Source organism: Urocampus carinirostris, chromosome 8 (genome assembly GCF_059441175.1).
Source record: "Urocampus carinirostris isolate Australia breed hairy pipefish chromosome 8, RoL_Ucar_1.0, whole genome shotgun sequence".
Taxonomy (NCBI): Eukaryota; Metazoa; Chordata; class Actinopteri; order Syngnathiformes; family Syngnathidae; genus Urocampus; species Urocampus carinirostris.
Window position 1 is genome coordinate 44,484,889 of NC_142356.1, and position 17,339 is coordinate 44,502,227.

The 17,339-nt window shown below is 39.8% G+C and overlaps 1 protein-coding gene across 16 annotated transcripts in view; it reads right to left on the bottom strand.

The window, feature by feature from the left end:
- Positions 1-17,339, bottom strand: part of doc2g (double C2-like domains, gamma) — a 139,710-nt gene that overhangs the window by 100,655 nt on the left and 21,716 nt on the right. For 15 of the 16 annotated variants that reach the window (XM_088342846.1, XM_088342853.1, XM_088342855.1 and 12 more), the window contains 2 exons: positions 15,995-16,074; positions 8,650-8,724 (listed from right to left, as the gene is read on the bottom strand). In XM_088342846.1, the coding sequence (XP_088198972.1) occupies positions 8,650-8,724; positions 15,995-16,074 (155 nt within the window). The remainder of the gene's footprint in view (positions 1-8,649; positions 8,725-15,994; positions 16,075-17,339) is intronic. The other variant, XM_088342849.1, reaches the window with a different exon arrangement.

Genomic DNA, 17,339 nt, shown 5'->3' on the forward strand with positions numbered 1-17,339 from the left:
CGGGCAATTTTTCATTTATTTAATTCGGTATTTTTGTCATGCATTTTGTTGTATATTGCTTTGCATATTTCGTCACATATTTTGTCATGTAATTTGTTGTGTACTTTGTCAGGTGTTGTCGTGTATTTTGGTTGTGCAATTTATTTTGGTATTTTCTCCTGAATTTTGTCATGCAATTTTTCATTTACCGTACTTTCTTCTTTATGCCAAACTGTCTTCGCCTGTCCTCTCATCCCAGTGAAATATTTTTTCATGGGGTCACAAAATAGTTTTTGGTCCTATATCTTCCATACATAAGGTGCACCGGATTATAAGGCGCTACAATGGGAACGTCGACAAAACAGTCAGATAGTTCAGTCAAACTTATTACCCCCTTAACATTCCGAAAGCTTGCAAAGAAGCAAATACGTGTCATAGACACGTGCGGATGCGGTGTCCGTACGATGTCACTCAAATGCATCGTTCCAAATATCATTCGGAAGGTTAATGCCTTGGGATTCAAGAAATGCCAACCATGCCTATGATAAAAAGGATCCGCCCCCTTTACCTCCGAATAACTTTAGCCAATAGTGATCGATTCAAATGATTATTGACACATTGGCTGGGAAATGAAACGCCGGCATATGTATCCCAGCATACACCGCGGACCACATCGCCTACGACGAAAAATCTAGTCGGCGGCTGCTTACCTTTGTTGCAAGACTTTGCAACTTAATATTGATCAATATATAAGGCGCACTGTATTATAAGGCGCATGGTCAGCTTTTGAAAAAAATAAAGGCTTTTATGTGCGCCTTATAGTGCGGAAAATACGGTATTTATTTTGGTAATTTTTCATGTCAAGTCAAGTCAAGTCATTTTTATTTGTATAGCCCTAAATCACGAAGAGTCTCAAAGGGTTTCACAGATTATTACACTATATTACACAGACTATATTTTATCGTGTATTTGGTCACGGATTTTGTTGCGTATTTTGTCAAATAATTGGTTGCGTATTTCGTCACATATTCTATCACGTATTTTGTTGTGTATTTCGTGTAAATAAATGACAAAATGCATGAATAAATAAATTGCATTCATGTCATCATCGTTTTAAATGTTCATTTTTTTATGTCATATATTTTTAGATACTTATTTTTTTATGCATGTTTTCTACATGGGTAGGATCCATATAAAATGCGTGACTAAATACAGTTAAAAATATACCTTGAAATGCACGATAAAACATGTGCTGAATTACGTAACGACAACACGAAGAAATACATGACAAAATCCACAACAAAATGGCAAAATACCAACAAAAGCCATGGCTAGATACAGTAATCCCTCGGTTATCACGGTTAATGGGGACCAAAACCTCCCACAATAAGTGAAAATCCGCGAAGTAGCGACGCCCCTTCAAAAATGCTTAAAAAAATTAATATATTTAAAAAATATATATATATTTTATTTAATTATCATTATTTTTTAGACCTGCGAAGCTCTGAACCCGCGAACGTGGAACCACGAAGTAGAGATGCCCCTTCAAAAATGCTTAAAATTTTATTTTATTTTTTTAAATGTTTTTTTGTTTTTTGAAAAATTATTTTATTTAATTATCATTATTTTTTTAGCCTGCGAAGCTCTGAACCTGCAAACCTGGAACCACGAAGTAGCGACGCCCCTTCAAAAATGCTTAGAATTTTTATTTTTTTTATCTTTTTTTTTGTTATTTTATTTTATTTTTTTTTTAGACCCGCGAAGCTCTGAACCCGCAAACGTGGAACCGCGAAGTAGCGAGGTCCCACTGTACACAAAAAACTACGAAATAAAAAAAACAACAAAAACAAGATTAAAATCCAGACAAAATACATGACAAACTTAATGACAAATTACACAATTAAATACAATACAAAATGCACAATAACACTTCTCCTTAAGGTGGTCTTTAAGCGAAAAGGTGACAGCACTGTGCTGCAAGTTGCAACAGACCTTATCTCGCCACCAGCTTGAGCTTCAGACAAAACAAGAGCGGCACAGCTGAACGGAATGTGCTCCTGCTCAATAAACCGGCGTGCACAACAGGAGCTCCAGACTTGCTGCTGAGCAAGGCCGTGTCACACTTCCTCTTAGTATTTGAACCTTTTTGCAAGTCAGGTTTCGCTTTGTGTGATGTACACATGATTGAGAACAAATAGCTGAGATCCGTTTTCAGTGTGAACAATATAACGAATGAAGATTTTCCATCCATCCATTATCTGCACCGCTCATCTGCAGTTGGGTTGCGGGGATGCTGGAGCCCATCCCAGCCATCTTTTGGCAGTGGGCATGGGACACCCTGAACTGGTTTCCGGCCAGTTGCGGGGCACACAGAGAGAGACAACTCACTTGTTACTTCACACCTACAGACAATTTGGACCGGCCAATTAACCTGACATGATGTTTTTGGAAATCTGATAAAAGTTATCCTGAGAATCTGGCCGATGTGTGTATTTTCTACCCTTTCCAAACCCATGTTTAAACTGAGATAAGTGTCTGCTTTAAATAAAGCTATGTGGTCGTCCACAGCACCAACTCAATGTGGATAAAGTTAATAAGAATGCCTGCATCTGTCTGAGGTAGGTCAAAGTAGCACTTGAGGCAATATATCGTCTTTTTATTGGAGAGGAGTAAGTTATTTATAACTTTAACATCTCTAACATTTGGCTGACGTTAGCTAATGTAAGATTTTGGCTGCGCTCTACATCACGTCACTTTGTTTACTGGCCAGTTATGTGGTAGTTGTTGGAGTGATTTTTTTTTTTTGCTAAGCTAACACGGAGCTTTAAGCTAAGTTTAGATTAATAAAAGCTAGTAGCAATCGCGGAGGCTATTTTACAAGTCACGTCAAGTTAGGTCATTGGTTCTCAAATAGTGTGGCGGGCCCCCATGTTGGGGGCGCGTTTGACATCGGAAACCTTTTTTTTCTTTACTGTCCTAGAATAAAGAGCAATTGCACTACATTAAAAGGAAGTGACGCGCTCATTGGCAGGTAACGCTTGGTGATAAAGCATCCGCGCTTTGAACATACATAGCTGAGAGAATGAGTATTAAGTGTAGGCACGAAATGTTGCAAACCCTCTAGTGACCCCATGAGAAAATATTTCACTGGGATGAGAGGACAGGCGAAGACAGTTTGGCATAAAGAAGAAAATGAAAGTATCCCGAAACTAAGTTGAGAATGTTAATCGAAGTATATGTAGCAATCAGCTTCACTGCGACCACATATTCGATGAGGAAATACCGTTGTGCTTGCTATGTTTAAAAATTTTGGCGGTGCACAGCATGAAGCCCAAAAAAATAAGCTTTCAATTAATGACATTACACAAAAATCATGCTGATAAGATACTTGAGTTGTTTTGGGGGCGTGTCGGGTTTTCTTCTGAGGAGGAGGGCCATGAAAGAAAATATTGTGAAGTACTGAGTAGGTGAATTAGTTGATGGTTAATAAAGTTTTTACCCTGCAATGGCATGAACATTGGTGATTGTCTATAATATTGTTGTATAAGATGACAAAGAGACTTCGTTTCTGCTTATGGTGTGTGAGTGTGTGTGTGTGAATGGGTAAGTGTGAAGCACATTAAAAAAGCGCTTTGGGAGGTCTTTATTGACTTGAAAAGCGCTATATAAATGCAGACCATTAACCATTTACCATATTTACATTCAGGCCTGGTTTTTGTTTCTTTCCTGAAGCTGAAGCTTTTCGTCGACCTTCTCAGCAATGAAACCATAAACGCATGTAAAGAAAATTACTAGAACCGCTTTCTTCCATCTTCGTAACATTGCTAAAATTCGTTCTATACTGTCTCAGTCGGATGCGAAAATTATAATTCATGCGTTTGTTACCTCCTGTCTCGATTACTGTAATGCACTACTCTCTGGTCTCCCGAAGTCTAGAATCAAGTCTCTTCAGCTGGTACAAAATGCCGCAGCGAGGCTTTTAACTAGGACAAAAAAGTCCGATCACATCACACCGATTTTGGCCAACCTGCATTGGCTCCCAGTTAGCCTTAGACGTTAAATCTAAGCTTAAAACTCACTTCTAGCATATGAATAACCTATTCTTTTCGTCGGAGCAGGGGAATGTATGATAATATTCTGAAAAATAGTCTGTGTAATATAGTGTAATGATCTGTGAAGCCCTTTGAGACTCTTCGTGATTTAGGGCTATACAAATAAAAATGACTTGACTTGACAGTGCATAGTTCAGACCCTGTTGATATGTGATCTTTCTGGGCCCAAAAATTATCAATTGCATCCTGCCAGAATCTCTTTTACTGAGACACTTGCCATGAAGCTCTTCACAGAATGTTGAAGGCTTTGCCAGGACTGAGCCATAGTGCCATTCTGATATTATGATATTACTGTTATTATACTAAGAAAGTATGATTTAGGGGTTGGGAACCCATGGCTCGTCAGCCATATACGGCTCTTTTCACGAGTGGATATGGCCTGTTGATAAAATATTACATGTACCTCTGTAGTGTTCCAAATCGTATATGCTTTATGTCGAGTTTGGTGCATTCATAGTCAAAACCACCGCAATACTGTAGAATTTTTGGTCCAATATATACCTATAGTTCACGGTCATGGTGTCACATCTATAGACCCCATTTTGGCTGCACATTGCTGAATAATCCTTTACATTGAAGCTCATTAAATAATGTGTGTTTACAGTTGTGACAGCTTATGATAAAAACCCCAAAAACAAATTGTAATTACCCAAAAACGATAGCTAAGCACACAGAACAATTAGATTGTGTGAGGAACAGCGGTTGGGCGGAACAATGCACAAAATACGCTGCCCTCTCTCTCACCGTGCCCACTGCGCTGAAGCGACATACATCCATAAATCTTTTGTTTGCAGTTTTTTTCTGACATATTTACAAAAGAACCTTGCTTGCACCTTGTTTTGAAACCAATATTTACGGAAAAAAAGAAGGTCGAAATGAGCCTTATTGATCTAAAGTAATTGTGGGAGGGAGACAAGCTTAAATTTTTACATTTGTTAATATGTGACACAGGCTCTGTCAATGTAATTATTTGATAAATTTTATTCAATCATCTAATGTCACACATAGGAATAAAATGCGCTGAAAAATTATCTTTTGTCTGGAGAACAGGTTTGGTTGAATTTAGTCTTAAAGCTTATGGTATGGTTCACCCTCAAAAAAAAAAAAAATCAAAATATTTTGCTATTATGGCTGTTTGGTTCAGAAGGGTTCCCAAACCCTGGATAGCTGAAAAGAAAATGCTACTTTTCTGCGTTAGAGGAGAAGGTGCTTTTTTAAGGGGCAAAGAGTGATGAGAAGTTTTCTGTGCAGAGTAAGACGTATATTTTCTGTGTAAAAGACAGGGCCAAATTCAAAATTCAAATTCAAGCCCTTTTAAGGAATTTCAAAGACAATATTTCAATTCATCCAGTAACATTAAAAGAAGCAATAGTGTGTGAATCATGTAGTATGCATATCCACAAATATATGTTATTTGTAATATTTCGTGTATGTTTTTCAAGACATGTGATTGTTAGATATCAAGTAAATTGCAAACACATTTGTGGGTCTTTTGAGACAAAACTTTGGATAAAATGACGGTAATTCGCATCTTACACTACAGTACGTTCCCTTACTTTTTGCATGGCCTATCATAAACTTCCATATTTAATACATAATCCTTGCAGCAATACATATTTCAAAGTGCCCTGTTTTTAGGTGTAGCATGCATCTGTCCTCTTTGGCGCGGCCCTTAGGGGACTATGCTGCTTCATAGGACCATGTCATACAAACGAATGCCAGCTGCCGTTAATCTCGGGACAAGTAGAAATGTGATGGCAAAGAGAGCAGCGTCGGTATCATTTTAAGCAAACTTGCTGACAAACATGGATAAAATGAACAAATGTGCTTTCCAATGTTGGAAATTACATGAATATTCTATATCAAGCAAAGATTTGTTGAACACATTTTCTTTGTTATGCAAAGTTTTAAATTGAGTGAATGGCTGTAAAAGCAGAGAAATATGGGCTTCCCACAGCCTGAAACGGCCAAAAAAGCAATACAGACGCTCCCCTACTTACGACCATTCGACTTACGAAAAACAATAGATACGAACATTTTTTCGGGATGGCGAAAAATATACGGACATTGCTGTAAGTTAGATTTTGTATTGTGTGCACCTTATTCAAAGTACAGGACATTATTGTAGTGCTTCTTTCTGTCGCTACCGGTGTGTGGTGGCGCTCTGAGAGGTCACCCAGCATCCACGCCGAAGAAGAAATCCGCTTCCTCTTCCTAGTTTGTGTGTAAACATTTTATACTGTATCTCAAGCACGTTTAGAACATTGACTTTTTTTGTTTGATATCTCGTGAATCCATTCAATATGGTTGGTGTAAAGTATAAAGAAGAAGCGAGCCATTTCATTTGAAATGAAATTGTTATACGGAAGCTTGATGCTGTTGAGAAAATGGTTGGATAGTTTTTTTTCGGCCACTTTTTACAACGGAGGAGGAAGTCGCATAACTTTTGAAGACGGTCTTCCAAAAGTAAGTTAAACTCAACTTTATTTATCTTTATAGAGCATTTTTTTATGAAAGGTTTACTTTTTAGTACAAAACAATACAGGTTACTTTTACAACCCTTAAACATACTTTTATAAACCTTAAACATACATTACATGCAAAATATAGCACTGAAGCAACTTTCGAACAAATTTAACTTACAAACGATTGTCCGGAACCTATCTCGTTCGTAAATAGGGCAGCGTCTATAATCTAATACTGACAATATCTCCAGATACCGCTCTTCACAGAATATTGAATTTTTGTGAGTAAAGGGCGCAGGGCTTAGCCATAGGTAAATTCTAACAAAGTAATTAGTTGTGATTGTTTCAGCAAGGCACAACTACATTGCCAAGTGCTGTAAGCACAGGGCAATGTAGTTGTGCTTGCGAAGCAAGCACAATTATGTGTGATTGCTTCAGCAAGGCACAACTACATTGCCAAGTGCTTTGCAAGCACAACTATTATAATCCCCCGAGATATTTTTATCATATCTATCTTCTTCCGCCAAAATTCCGTGGGGAACTCCTCCCAGAGCTTTTGTAGTATCCCAACGATCCATATACCAAAAATTCCGGCCCGATCAGGACTCTCGTGCGACGAGATGGATCAGCGATACGAGTCTCCGGGGCCCCGGAGTAATGGGTTTTGAAAATCTCCCATCCGGAATACATGGGCCCATTCATTTCTATTGGTAGTCATGGTAATGAGGGCTTTTCCAGAGGGTAGTCATAGTAAGCAGGGACTGTCCAGGGTGGCTTGAGGGGGCCCGACCCACATTACCTTTAACCATAGGTAAATTGTGAATTCCAAAGAGTGGATGCTAGCAAGAGGATGCTAACAGCGATGTGCGGCGCTAGCAAAGTTTTGGCAGCCAGCCCAAGTATTAGCGATTAGAGGTGAAATGAAATGAAATGATCTGCATTTATATAGCGCTTTTCAAGTCAATGCCTTCCCAAAGCGCTTTACATTGTGCTTCACATTTCCCAATAGCGGCCGTGATGTGTGCAGCCATGTAAGGCTGCTAACCTGCTTATTGGGGGTAATTGGGGGTTCAATGTCTTACCCAAGGACACTTCGACATGTAACACGGACAAGCCGGGATTCGAACTGGGATCCCTTAATCCTAAAACGATCGCTCTACCTCCTGAGCTACTGCTTACTTCTTCAAGCTAAAATATTTTGGTAAAGGCAATATTGTAAAGACTACATATTTACAAACTATGCTAATGGATACATGTTGATGAGTTATGCTAATGGATACATTCTAAAAATTATGCTAATGGCTTAATGCTAACTTCTTCATGCTAAAAATTTTTGGTAATGGCAATTTTTTAACGACTTTATATTTACAAATTATGCTAATGGACTCATGTTGATGAGTTTTGCTAATGCATACATGCTAAAAAGTGATGCTAACTGCTAAATGCTAATTGCTTCATGCTAAAAAATTTCGGTGATGGCTTTATTTTAACAACTTCATATTTACAAACTATGCTAATGGGTACATGTTGATGAGTTATGTCAATGGATACAGGCTTAAAAGTGATGCTAATGGTTAAATGGTAACTGCTTCATGCTAAAAATTCATGCTAATGGCCACATGCTAACGAATCAGCAAAATGAATAGGTTCAATGGATTCCGGGTGGACCAATTCAAATCGAACGGCCCATTCTATTTGAAAATGTATATTTTAAACGTTTTTAAAGTGTAATAACAGTGTTATTACTATGTTATGACCTTGAATGCGATTTTTAGACCTCCACAAGGCATATCCTTGTTGCTAACGATTATGGACCCATCTGAAATGAACTTGCCAGTACCGGGGGGGGGGGGGATGTCCCCCCACAGAACCAAGTTAAAAATTACAAATACATCTCTCTGAGTTAAAAACTTTATGCTAACTCATAATGCTAACAACTCAAAGCTACCGGTTCTTTACCAACATCTGCCGGATCAATCACAACTCTTACAATTGCCGCGGGAATTGTCTAGTATTACTATTGTTATACTATAACTATCTATAATTCCTCCATAATGAGGTGATCATCAGTAAGGTGATGTTAGCGCATTGACCTTGCTAGCCCCGGGAAGAAGATGAAGCTTGACATATGGATCCGCCAGCCCATTGGAGTCCATGGCTTTCAGTCCCTGCCAAAAGACAGAAACAAAGACAATGTACTTTCCCGTAGGGTTGGCCGTGACGTCATCATACTCTCAAAGGCGCCGACAAATGGGTCAAAAAAAGACAGCAATCACCACAAAAGCGCTGCTGGCTGTTTCTATTCCGTGCCGGCGTTTCGGACTCTCATAGTTGTCCTCTGGGGACTTCTTCAAAGGCATTTACATAATGAAACTCATGTGACGCTTTACAGTAGGACGCCTGTGCAATTGGGCACTGGCCAGACCTTTTCAGCACACAAGAATGCTATCCTGTGCATAAAAATCAGGAATCGAAACGGCAAGATTGTTGTGATTAGCTTTTTGAAAATGTATCATTATTGTATTGTTTCTTATCCCTGAGACATTAAAATATAGAAAGACGCTCGTGGTTTACTTTAATTATCACCTGCACTTCTGACTACATAGCTACGTGACCTTGTATAGTAGCTTCATGACTGCCTCAATGTGGCCGTGCAAATTTCCATCTTATTTTCAAAGAAGAGGCTTTTTCGGTTTGGCTCACTAAAAAGAGCCGTCTTTTTTGGCTTCCTTTTGGATTTTCAGATGTTTTTTGTAGTTTGTATCCATATATTACCATTTATCAAGCATCATTTTGCACAAAAATGACTTAAACGGGGTGAAAAAAGAAACAGACAAAAATGAAAAAAAGGAACAAAAGAAAAAAAAAAGATAAAAGAAAGACAAGAAAAGTTCGAGGCAAAGCAAGAAATGAAAGAAAAAAAGAAACTAGTCGAAGACAAAAAGAAAAAAGGCAAGAGAGAAGAAGAAGAAGAATTTACTTTGACTTCCGGTTCCGGTTTCCAACATGGCGACGCGTGTTTACGTAGCGGCTAGTTGCTATCCGGCTATCCTACTATTTACCACTGTCCTCCTGCTTTCCTTTTTGGATACATGCGTGGCCAATAAGACCTACAGCCGGGAGGAGCTCATCCGATTGGGTGGGCGTCTAAATTTCGATTTTTCGGGCACTTTCTATACCACCCATGACATCCCGAAAGAGCTCCAAAGGGACTCAGGTTCGCCCTGCTTTCCCGCCCCACCAAAGAAAAATCGAAAACGAAGACGAAGACGGCGCAAAGACAGAAAACAGAAGCGAGGATGTCGTGCAGGGAAGCGTGTGAAGTTGAAGGAGCAACGACATGAAGATCTGTCTAATCCAACCATAATTTCTTCGTCGATTCTGCGAGTCCACCGACGCCTGAAGCCCAACGCACACGAACTGCATTTCGTGACGATCTCTACAAAGACTACAGCTAAGTCAAATGATTCAAAGCTAAAATTTGGTCTTTTGAATGTTAGATCGCTTGCTCCTAAAGCTTTACTTGTAGATAATATTATTCGCGACTATAAAATTAACTGTATCGGTCTTTGTGAAACTTGGTTACGCCCGGATGAGTATTTAGCGCTAAATTATGCTTCTCCCCCAGACTACGAGAGTAGCCATATAGCACGCACGTTGAAAAAGGGTGGCGGTGTCGCGCTCATTTCTGAAAAAACGCTCAAATTTACTCCTCGTACCTCTTATAATCACAAGTCGTTCGAGGCTCTTGTTATGAGGTCCTCCCCATTGTCAATTTATGTGATAACTATCTATCGCACACCAGGACCATACACAACTTTCTTAGACGAATTTGCTGAACTTTTGTCTGAACTAGTAACCTATGCAGACAAAATTATAATCATGGGGGACTTTAACATTCATATGAACTCCCCACTCAGTTCACTCACTGTTGCGTTTCAGTCTATAATTGATGCTTTTGGTTTTAATCAACTGGTTGATTTGCCAACCCATAAAGATGGAAACACGCTCGACTTGGTTCTGACTCGAGGAGTTTCAACCTCAAACATGACGGTGCTATCGTGTACTACAGTTATCTCGGATCATTATTTAGTTACATTTGAGGTGCTAGCTAAATGTAGTACCAAAAAAACTGAAGGATTCACTGGACGCAATATAAGCACGGGCACAGTTTCTGAGCTCTCCGATATTCTTCCAGGAGCAGTTGCGTCCTTTCCTTCCTACATAGGCTCCATCGAACCACTCCTAAATGAATTCAATGCTACCCTGGCTAGTGCCCTGGATTCAGTAGCGCCCATCCGGCATAAATCACGACCTAAAAGACGCACACCTTGGTTTAATGATGAAACTAGATCCCTTAAACAAGAATGCAGGAAATCTGAAAGAAAATGGCGCGCTACCAAGCTTGAAGTTTTCCATCAAATCTGGTGTGATAGTTTGTTGAAGTATAAAGCGTCCCTGGCCTCTGCAAAATCAGCCTACCTTTCGAAGGTGATTGCGTCACAAAAGAACAATCCCAAGGTCCTTTTCGACACTGTAGCATCGCTCACAAGGCAACAGACTATCCCAGATAGCTCCACTCATTCTGCCCACGACATAATGGTCTTCTTTACTAAGAAGATCCAAAGCATACAGGAAGAAATTGCTAAAGACTGTATTAATTCAACACATACTAAAGCACTCAAATCTATAGATGCACGACATGGTGGCTGTCCAGGGATTTTGTCCCGTTTTAGTGAACTGTCACTCGATAATCTTAAACAGATGGTGAATACGGCCAAACCGACGACTTGCCAGTTCGACCCGCTTCCAGGTTCACTTATTAAAGGTCTCTTTGGCGTTCTTGCACCTTCAGTTCTAAATATTTTAAACATATCACTCTCCTCAGGTGTAGTTCCAGCTGCTTTTAAGTCCGCCGTCATTAAACCCACACTGAAACGACCCAACCGTGATCCAGAAAACTTATGTAATTATAGACCTGTGTCAAACCTACCGTTTCTTTATAAAATACTTGAAAAAGTAGTGGCACAGCAGCTGAATGATTTCATGTCCGAGAACAATCTCTTTGAATCAATGCAATCAGGATTCAGGGCTAACCACTCTACTGAGACAGCTCTGATTAAGGTAACCAATGATCTCCTAAGGGCAATGGACTCGGACGCATCATCACTTTTGCTGCTGCTAGACCTTAGTGCTGCATTTGACACAGTGGACCATAATATCTTGCTAGAACGGTTGGAAAAATGGATTGGTCTCTCAGGAAACGTCCTATTATGGTTCAGATCCTACCTCTCAGGACACACTGCGTTAAATATGGCGAATTGACATCTGAGCCATTTAGTGTTACTTGTTGTGTTCCGCAGGGTTCAGTGCTTGGCCCCCTTCTCTTCAGCATTTATATGCTTCCACTAGGTGATATTATTCGCAAGTATAATATCAGTTTCCATTGCTACGCAGGTGACACTCAATTCTATCTCCCGATGGAGGAATCTGCCACACTAAACTGTGGAAATTTGGAGGCCTGCCTCACTGAGATAAAAGAGTGGATGTCACTCAATTTCCTGCGTCTTAACTCTGAAAAGACTGAAATGTTAGTTATTGGTCCATCTAAGTCCCATGACTTATTCTCTAAAACCGCTGTGAACATAGACAATTGCCACATCACACAGAGCGACTCACTTAAAAATTTAGGTGTCATTTTCGACCCGATCTGTCTTTTCAAACACATGTGAAGAAAATTACTAGAACCGCTTTCTTCCATCTCCGTAACATTGCTAAAATTTGTCCTATACTTTCTCAGTCTGATGCGGAAATCATAATTCACGCGTTTGTTACCTCCCGTCTCGACTACTGTAATGCACTACTTTCCGGTCTTCCGATGACCAGACTCAAGAGTCTTCAGCTGGTACAAAATGCTGCAGCGAGGCTTTTAACAAGGACAAAAAAGTACAATCACATCACCCCAATTTTGGCTAACCTGCATTGGCTCCCTGTTAGCCTAAGATGCGATTTTAAGGTTCTCCTATTACTATACAAAATCATACATGGACTTTCCCCCTCATATCTTTCAGATCTGATTTCCCCCTATGTCCCGGCCCGAAGCCTTCGTTCCGAGAGCGCCGGTCTCCTGGTGATCCCAAGAGCCAAGAAGTGTTCCGCTGGTTCGAGAGCGTTCTCCATGCGGGCACCTGTGTTGTGGAATGCTCTTCCCCCTGAGATCCGATCTGCAACCTCAGTGGAAATGTTTAAATCTAAGCTTAAAATTCACTTCTACTCTATAGCATACGAATAACCTAAACTTCTTATATGTAATAACTTGTGAAGCCCTAAGAGACTATTTGTGATTAAGGGCTATACAAATAAAAATGACTTGACTTGACTACTTTTATTGTCATTCTTTGTAACAATGCACACAGAACGAAATGTCGATACACCTGACCCGTACAGTTAAACTGTAGCGAGTCGATGCAGCCGCTGCCAAACAGGGCGCAGCCCTTTTTTAGTCATTAGGTGACCAAACCCCCCAATTCCAACCCTTAATGCCGAGCGCCAAGCAGGGAGGCAATGAGTATCAATGTTGTAAGTCTTAGGTATAACTGGGCTGAGGCTTGAAGCAGCGACCTCCCAGTCTCGGAGCGGGCGCCCTACCATCTAGGCTACCGAGCTGGTTAATGAAGTAAGAAAAAAAAAAAAAAAATGAAGTAAATATTTAGGGTGAAATAAGTAAAAAGGCCGGAAAAAGAGAAAAGGAAGTAAGAAATCAAAGAAGAAAGGACACTAGAGAACAAAAGCAAAGAAAAAGTAAAACCCTAGGAAAAATAAACAAAAAGCTGGGAAATAGAAACAAAATAAAAACAAAAACTAAACAAAAAAAGAGTAAAATATTAAAGTAAGAAAAATACAGGAATAAAGACAGGTTTATTGGCATCTCTTTGATCGCTCTTGTTTTACATTTAAATCATTAGCAAATTGTTTGAATGTAACAGTCAATCTTTTTGCCAACATTGTACTTCCACTAAAAATGTGACTAAATACAGTTCTGTATTGCGTAATGATAGGATTATTGTAAGTTTATAGTGAATTTACAAATAGTGAACATCAAATCACTACAAATGTTGAACATTACAGATACATTAAAGTTGAGTGAAGTATTTCCTTACTTTGAAGAGTCTTATCATCATTGTCTCATAACAAGCCAATCAACCATTTTCCTGTCAAGCTGCATTCCTATGTTGGTCTGTTTTGTCAATCCCTTGTTTTGTATACAATCATGTTTCCTTTGATATGTTAAACATCGCTCCCCAACAATGCCGTGGCTGAACTGGTTGTAGATAAAGGAGGTGCTCAGGTTTTGGCCAGGTGAGAATCGGAACTTGAACCGATTACATCTCCTCATGAGCTAAAATGAATGTATCTAATTGTTTTATTTGTGATACAACTAAATAAATAAATAAACAAATCCCCAAAATGTTAGTATTGTGTAACAAAAGATACATTCTTAAAGGGAGACCCAAATTCTAAGTCAAATTCTCAAACATACGTAACGTGAAAAAAATAGTACATCATTGTTTGCATAAAATCTTTACTCAAAAAGTTGCCTGCCCAGCCATAGAGTTGCCTGCCCCATTTTTCACAACTTGAAACATAATAAGACGACTAATCGCAAAAAAAAACTATTGTTGCAAAGTATTAAGGATTGATAATCAGAATATTTAACAGATCAACACTTTAAAATTAAATTTATTATAAATCTACCTATCACGTTCATTGCATGTATATGACATCGCTGTTTTCCATCTGCCATCAGTATATATCTGTATTTACTCATCTTCATTCATGCAATGTTGTCATTGCGTCGTCTGCTACAAGCCATGTGAACTCCTCTTTCCACGATGCTTTTAATGTACATTTACGTTTTGTAGCGTAATACATTTTTTTAGCTTCTTTTAAATCTTTCTTCTGGGGCTGAGGTTTTGGCTTGATTCCTAACCACTTATCCATCCTTCTTGTATTCTCTGTTGTGTCGACTTTGGAAAATGATACGCTAAGGCACGACCTTATAACGCTCGGAAAAGTCTGGAAGCATGAAGTTATTCGATGCAGGCTTCTAATTTGCTGCCGAGTATGCAAATTGCCAAACTAACTGAAATTCCGAAATTTCCAAATCGAACGAAGATTTAGTAATCGGAATAAAGCAAATGTTTGATTTGAAAAAGAAAACAGATTTTTTGACCTGAGCTTTCACGTCATATGAAGAACACAGCACCTTAGAGGGCCAGTCACCTTATTGGTTTACATGTTAATTAGTAAATTTTTGAGTGTTTTAAACCAGGTTTTGGTAGTTTTTGTGGAGAATGCCTAGGCGTTTAGTTGCAGGTAGGTGGAGCAACAATTCAACAAGTGGCGAGCAGCCAAAATGGGTCGAACTGGCAACACACAGAGAGCTAACCTACGCGGCTGTTAAAAATTGCTGACCAGGACCGATCAGCTGATAAACGGGAGGCTGGCCGACCAAAAACATGCAGTAAGCAGCCAGGATAACCGGGAGCCAACAATAACAACAAAAAAACGATTACGGCAACAAATACAAACCCCAGCCAGGGGAAAAAAACAATGTGCATGGCAGGGTAGCCAGCTAGCTGACTGATAACGGGGCCTACCTGGAGGCCTTCGGGAGCCTGCATGCTAACGAGGGAGCTATATGGACAATATTATATTATTTGCAAGACACAAAGTGAAAAACACAAAAGGAAAAACAACACCTACCTAAGACAAGGCAAAAGCAAAATAGGAACGCATGCTGTACACGCTGTAAATATTCCCAGACAGCTTCTGATGATGAAAGCACGCAACTCAGGCAAAACAATCTGAAGTCCTCCAGCGACACGGTAAGCAAAGTTCCAATTTCTCTGAGTAGAAATAAGCACTGTGGTTTCGCAGATTATTACAATCGCTGCCTTTTTATCAACGAGACGCTTCATTCTTTCGGTTGTCCTTGTCATCCAGTGACATCAAAGCTCTAGGGGATATGAGATGAAACCGTGTACTTTGAATATTAGTTCCGCAAGATCCATGGTGCGTGGAATATTTCTAAACATATCTACATGATAGTGGGGAGAAAATACACGTTCTGTGCCTTTTTGAAAAAAAACGGTCTTTTGTAATACCTTTAAAAATGGAATGGTCATGTAACAGTTATTGTAAAATCAAGTGACGCGTGCAACCTTTCCAATATTAGCTAGTCATTTAAATTTGAAAAACTAGTGTTGCCGGAAAAGCCATCATAATATAACTTGATTGTATGTCAGTTTTTACACATGTTTGTTAATAATTTGGTTCCACACTTGGAATTGATGTTTCTTACCATTATTATTTACATACTTTGAGTGATAGCTCAGACCGTGGAACCTTACAGGGAAAATTGCTTATCGCAGTTACCTTTGCTTTTTGGATGGTGCAATGAAGACAGTTGTTCTCCTGATCAAAGAGCAGGGTGAACTCCAACGTCCCCAAATAGGCTGCAGACAACAAAAACGATAGCAATCACTGGCGACACTCAGGGCTCTAAGTCGCAACAACACAGAGCTGCTAAATAAGAATTGACCTGTCTTGTAGTTCGCTGCTTGGGGAAAGTGCACAAGAGACATTTCAGATATTGCACTTTTGCACAGCGTGGACACATTGTTTCCAACTCTGGGGGAAAAAGTGGTTTTGAGTGGAAAAGGATTACACTCTGATTATGTTTACTGCTCTTTTTGCTGCGATTCTTTTTAAAGACGACATATCCTGTGTTTTTAAGAGCTTTACTAATGAACTCGAGGCATTTGATTATTACATCTACCAATTTTATTGTGATGGTGATTGTACTAAACTCTTGAAGGGGAAGAAAGTGATCTAGAGTAGAATTGGATGATTCTCTGTTTTGAGGCATAGTCTGCGAATTTAAGTCCTATGCCAAAAAACTATGGCAGTTATTGATTAAATTTATCTTTGTCACGACCGGTACAAGCAGGAGACCCAAATGCTTAACGTTTAACACAATGCTTTATTGAGGGATCGGGAAAGTCAGTTCGAGAGGGAAAAGAAACAATAGCGATCCGGTGCTCGCTGGGCAGGAGGAGCAGAAGCCCTTGCGAACGAAGCATGGTCGGAAATCGGAAGCAAGTCGGGCAGCCGGGACGGGAGAACAGAGCGTGGTCGGAGATTGGAGATCAGAAGCAAGTCGGGCAGCCGGGACGGGAGATCGGAACAAGTCAGGTAACCGGGGACCATCGGGAAGCCAGGGACAGACGAGCAGGATACAGGACAGGACGGGACAGACGGGAGCCAGAATCAAAAAGTGTTTGCCTTGCATGTGCTGAGGTTTGCTGATGGACTGACAACGAGTGAACAAGAATGACGTTCTTAAATAGGAGGACTAAATAAGGAACGAGTGGCAGCTGGGGCTGAAAGGGTTAGCGCAGGCGAGGGTAGTTGACAAATCATCACAACCTTGTATTCTGATGGAAACTATGCTAAACTTGAGTGGAAAAGGGTGACACTTAGTCATGGGTCTCCAACCATTTTCAAGCGGAGAGCTACTTTTTGTTTCTAATTTATGCAAAAGGCACCAAGTTTGATATGAGGGGGCGGCATTAGCTCATGAGGTAGAGCGCTCGTCTTGGGATCAAGAGGTCACAGGTTTGATTCCCGGCTGTCGAAGTGTGAATGGGTAAAGCGCTTTGGGAGGTCATTGACTTGAAAATCCCTATAGAAATGCAGACCATTTACCATATGAATATCT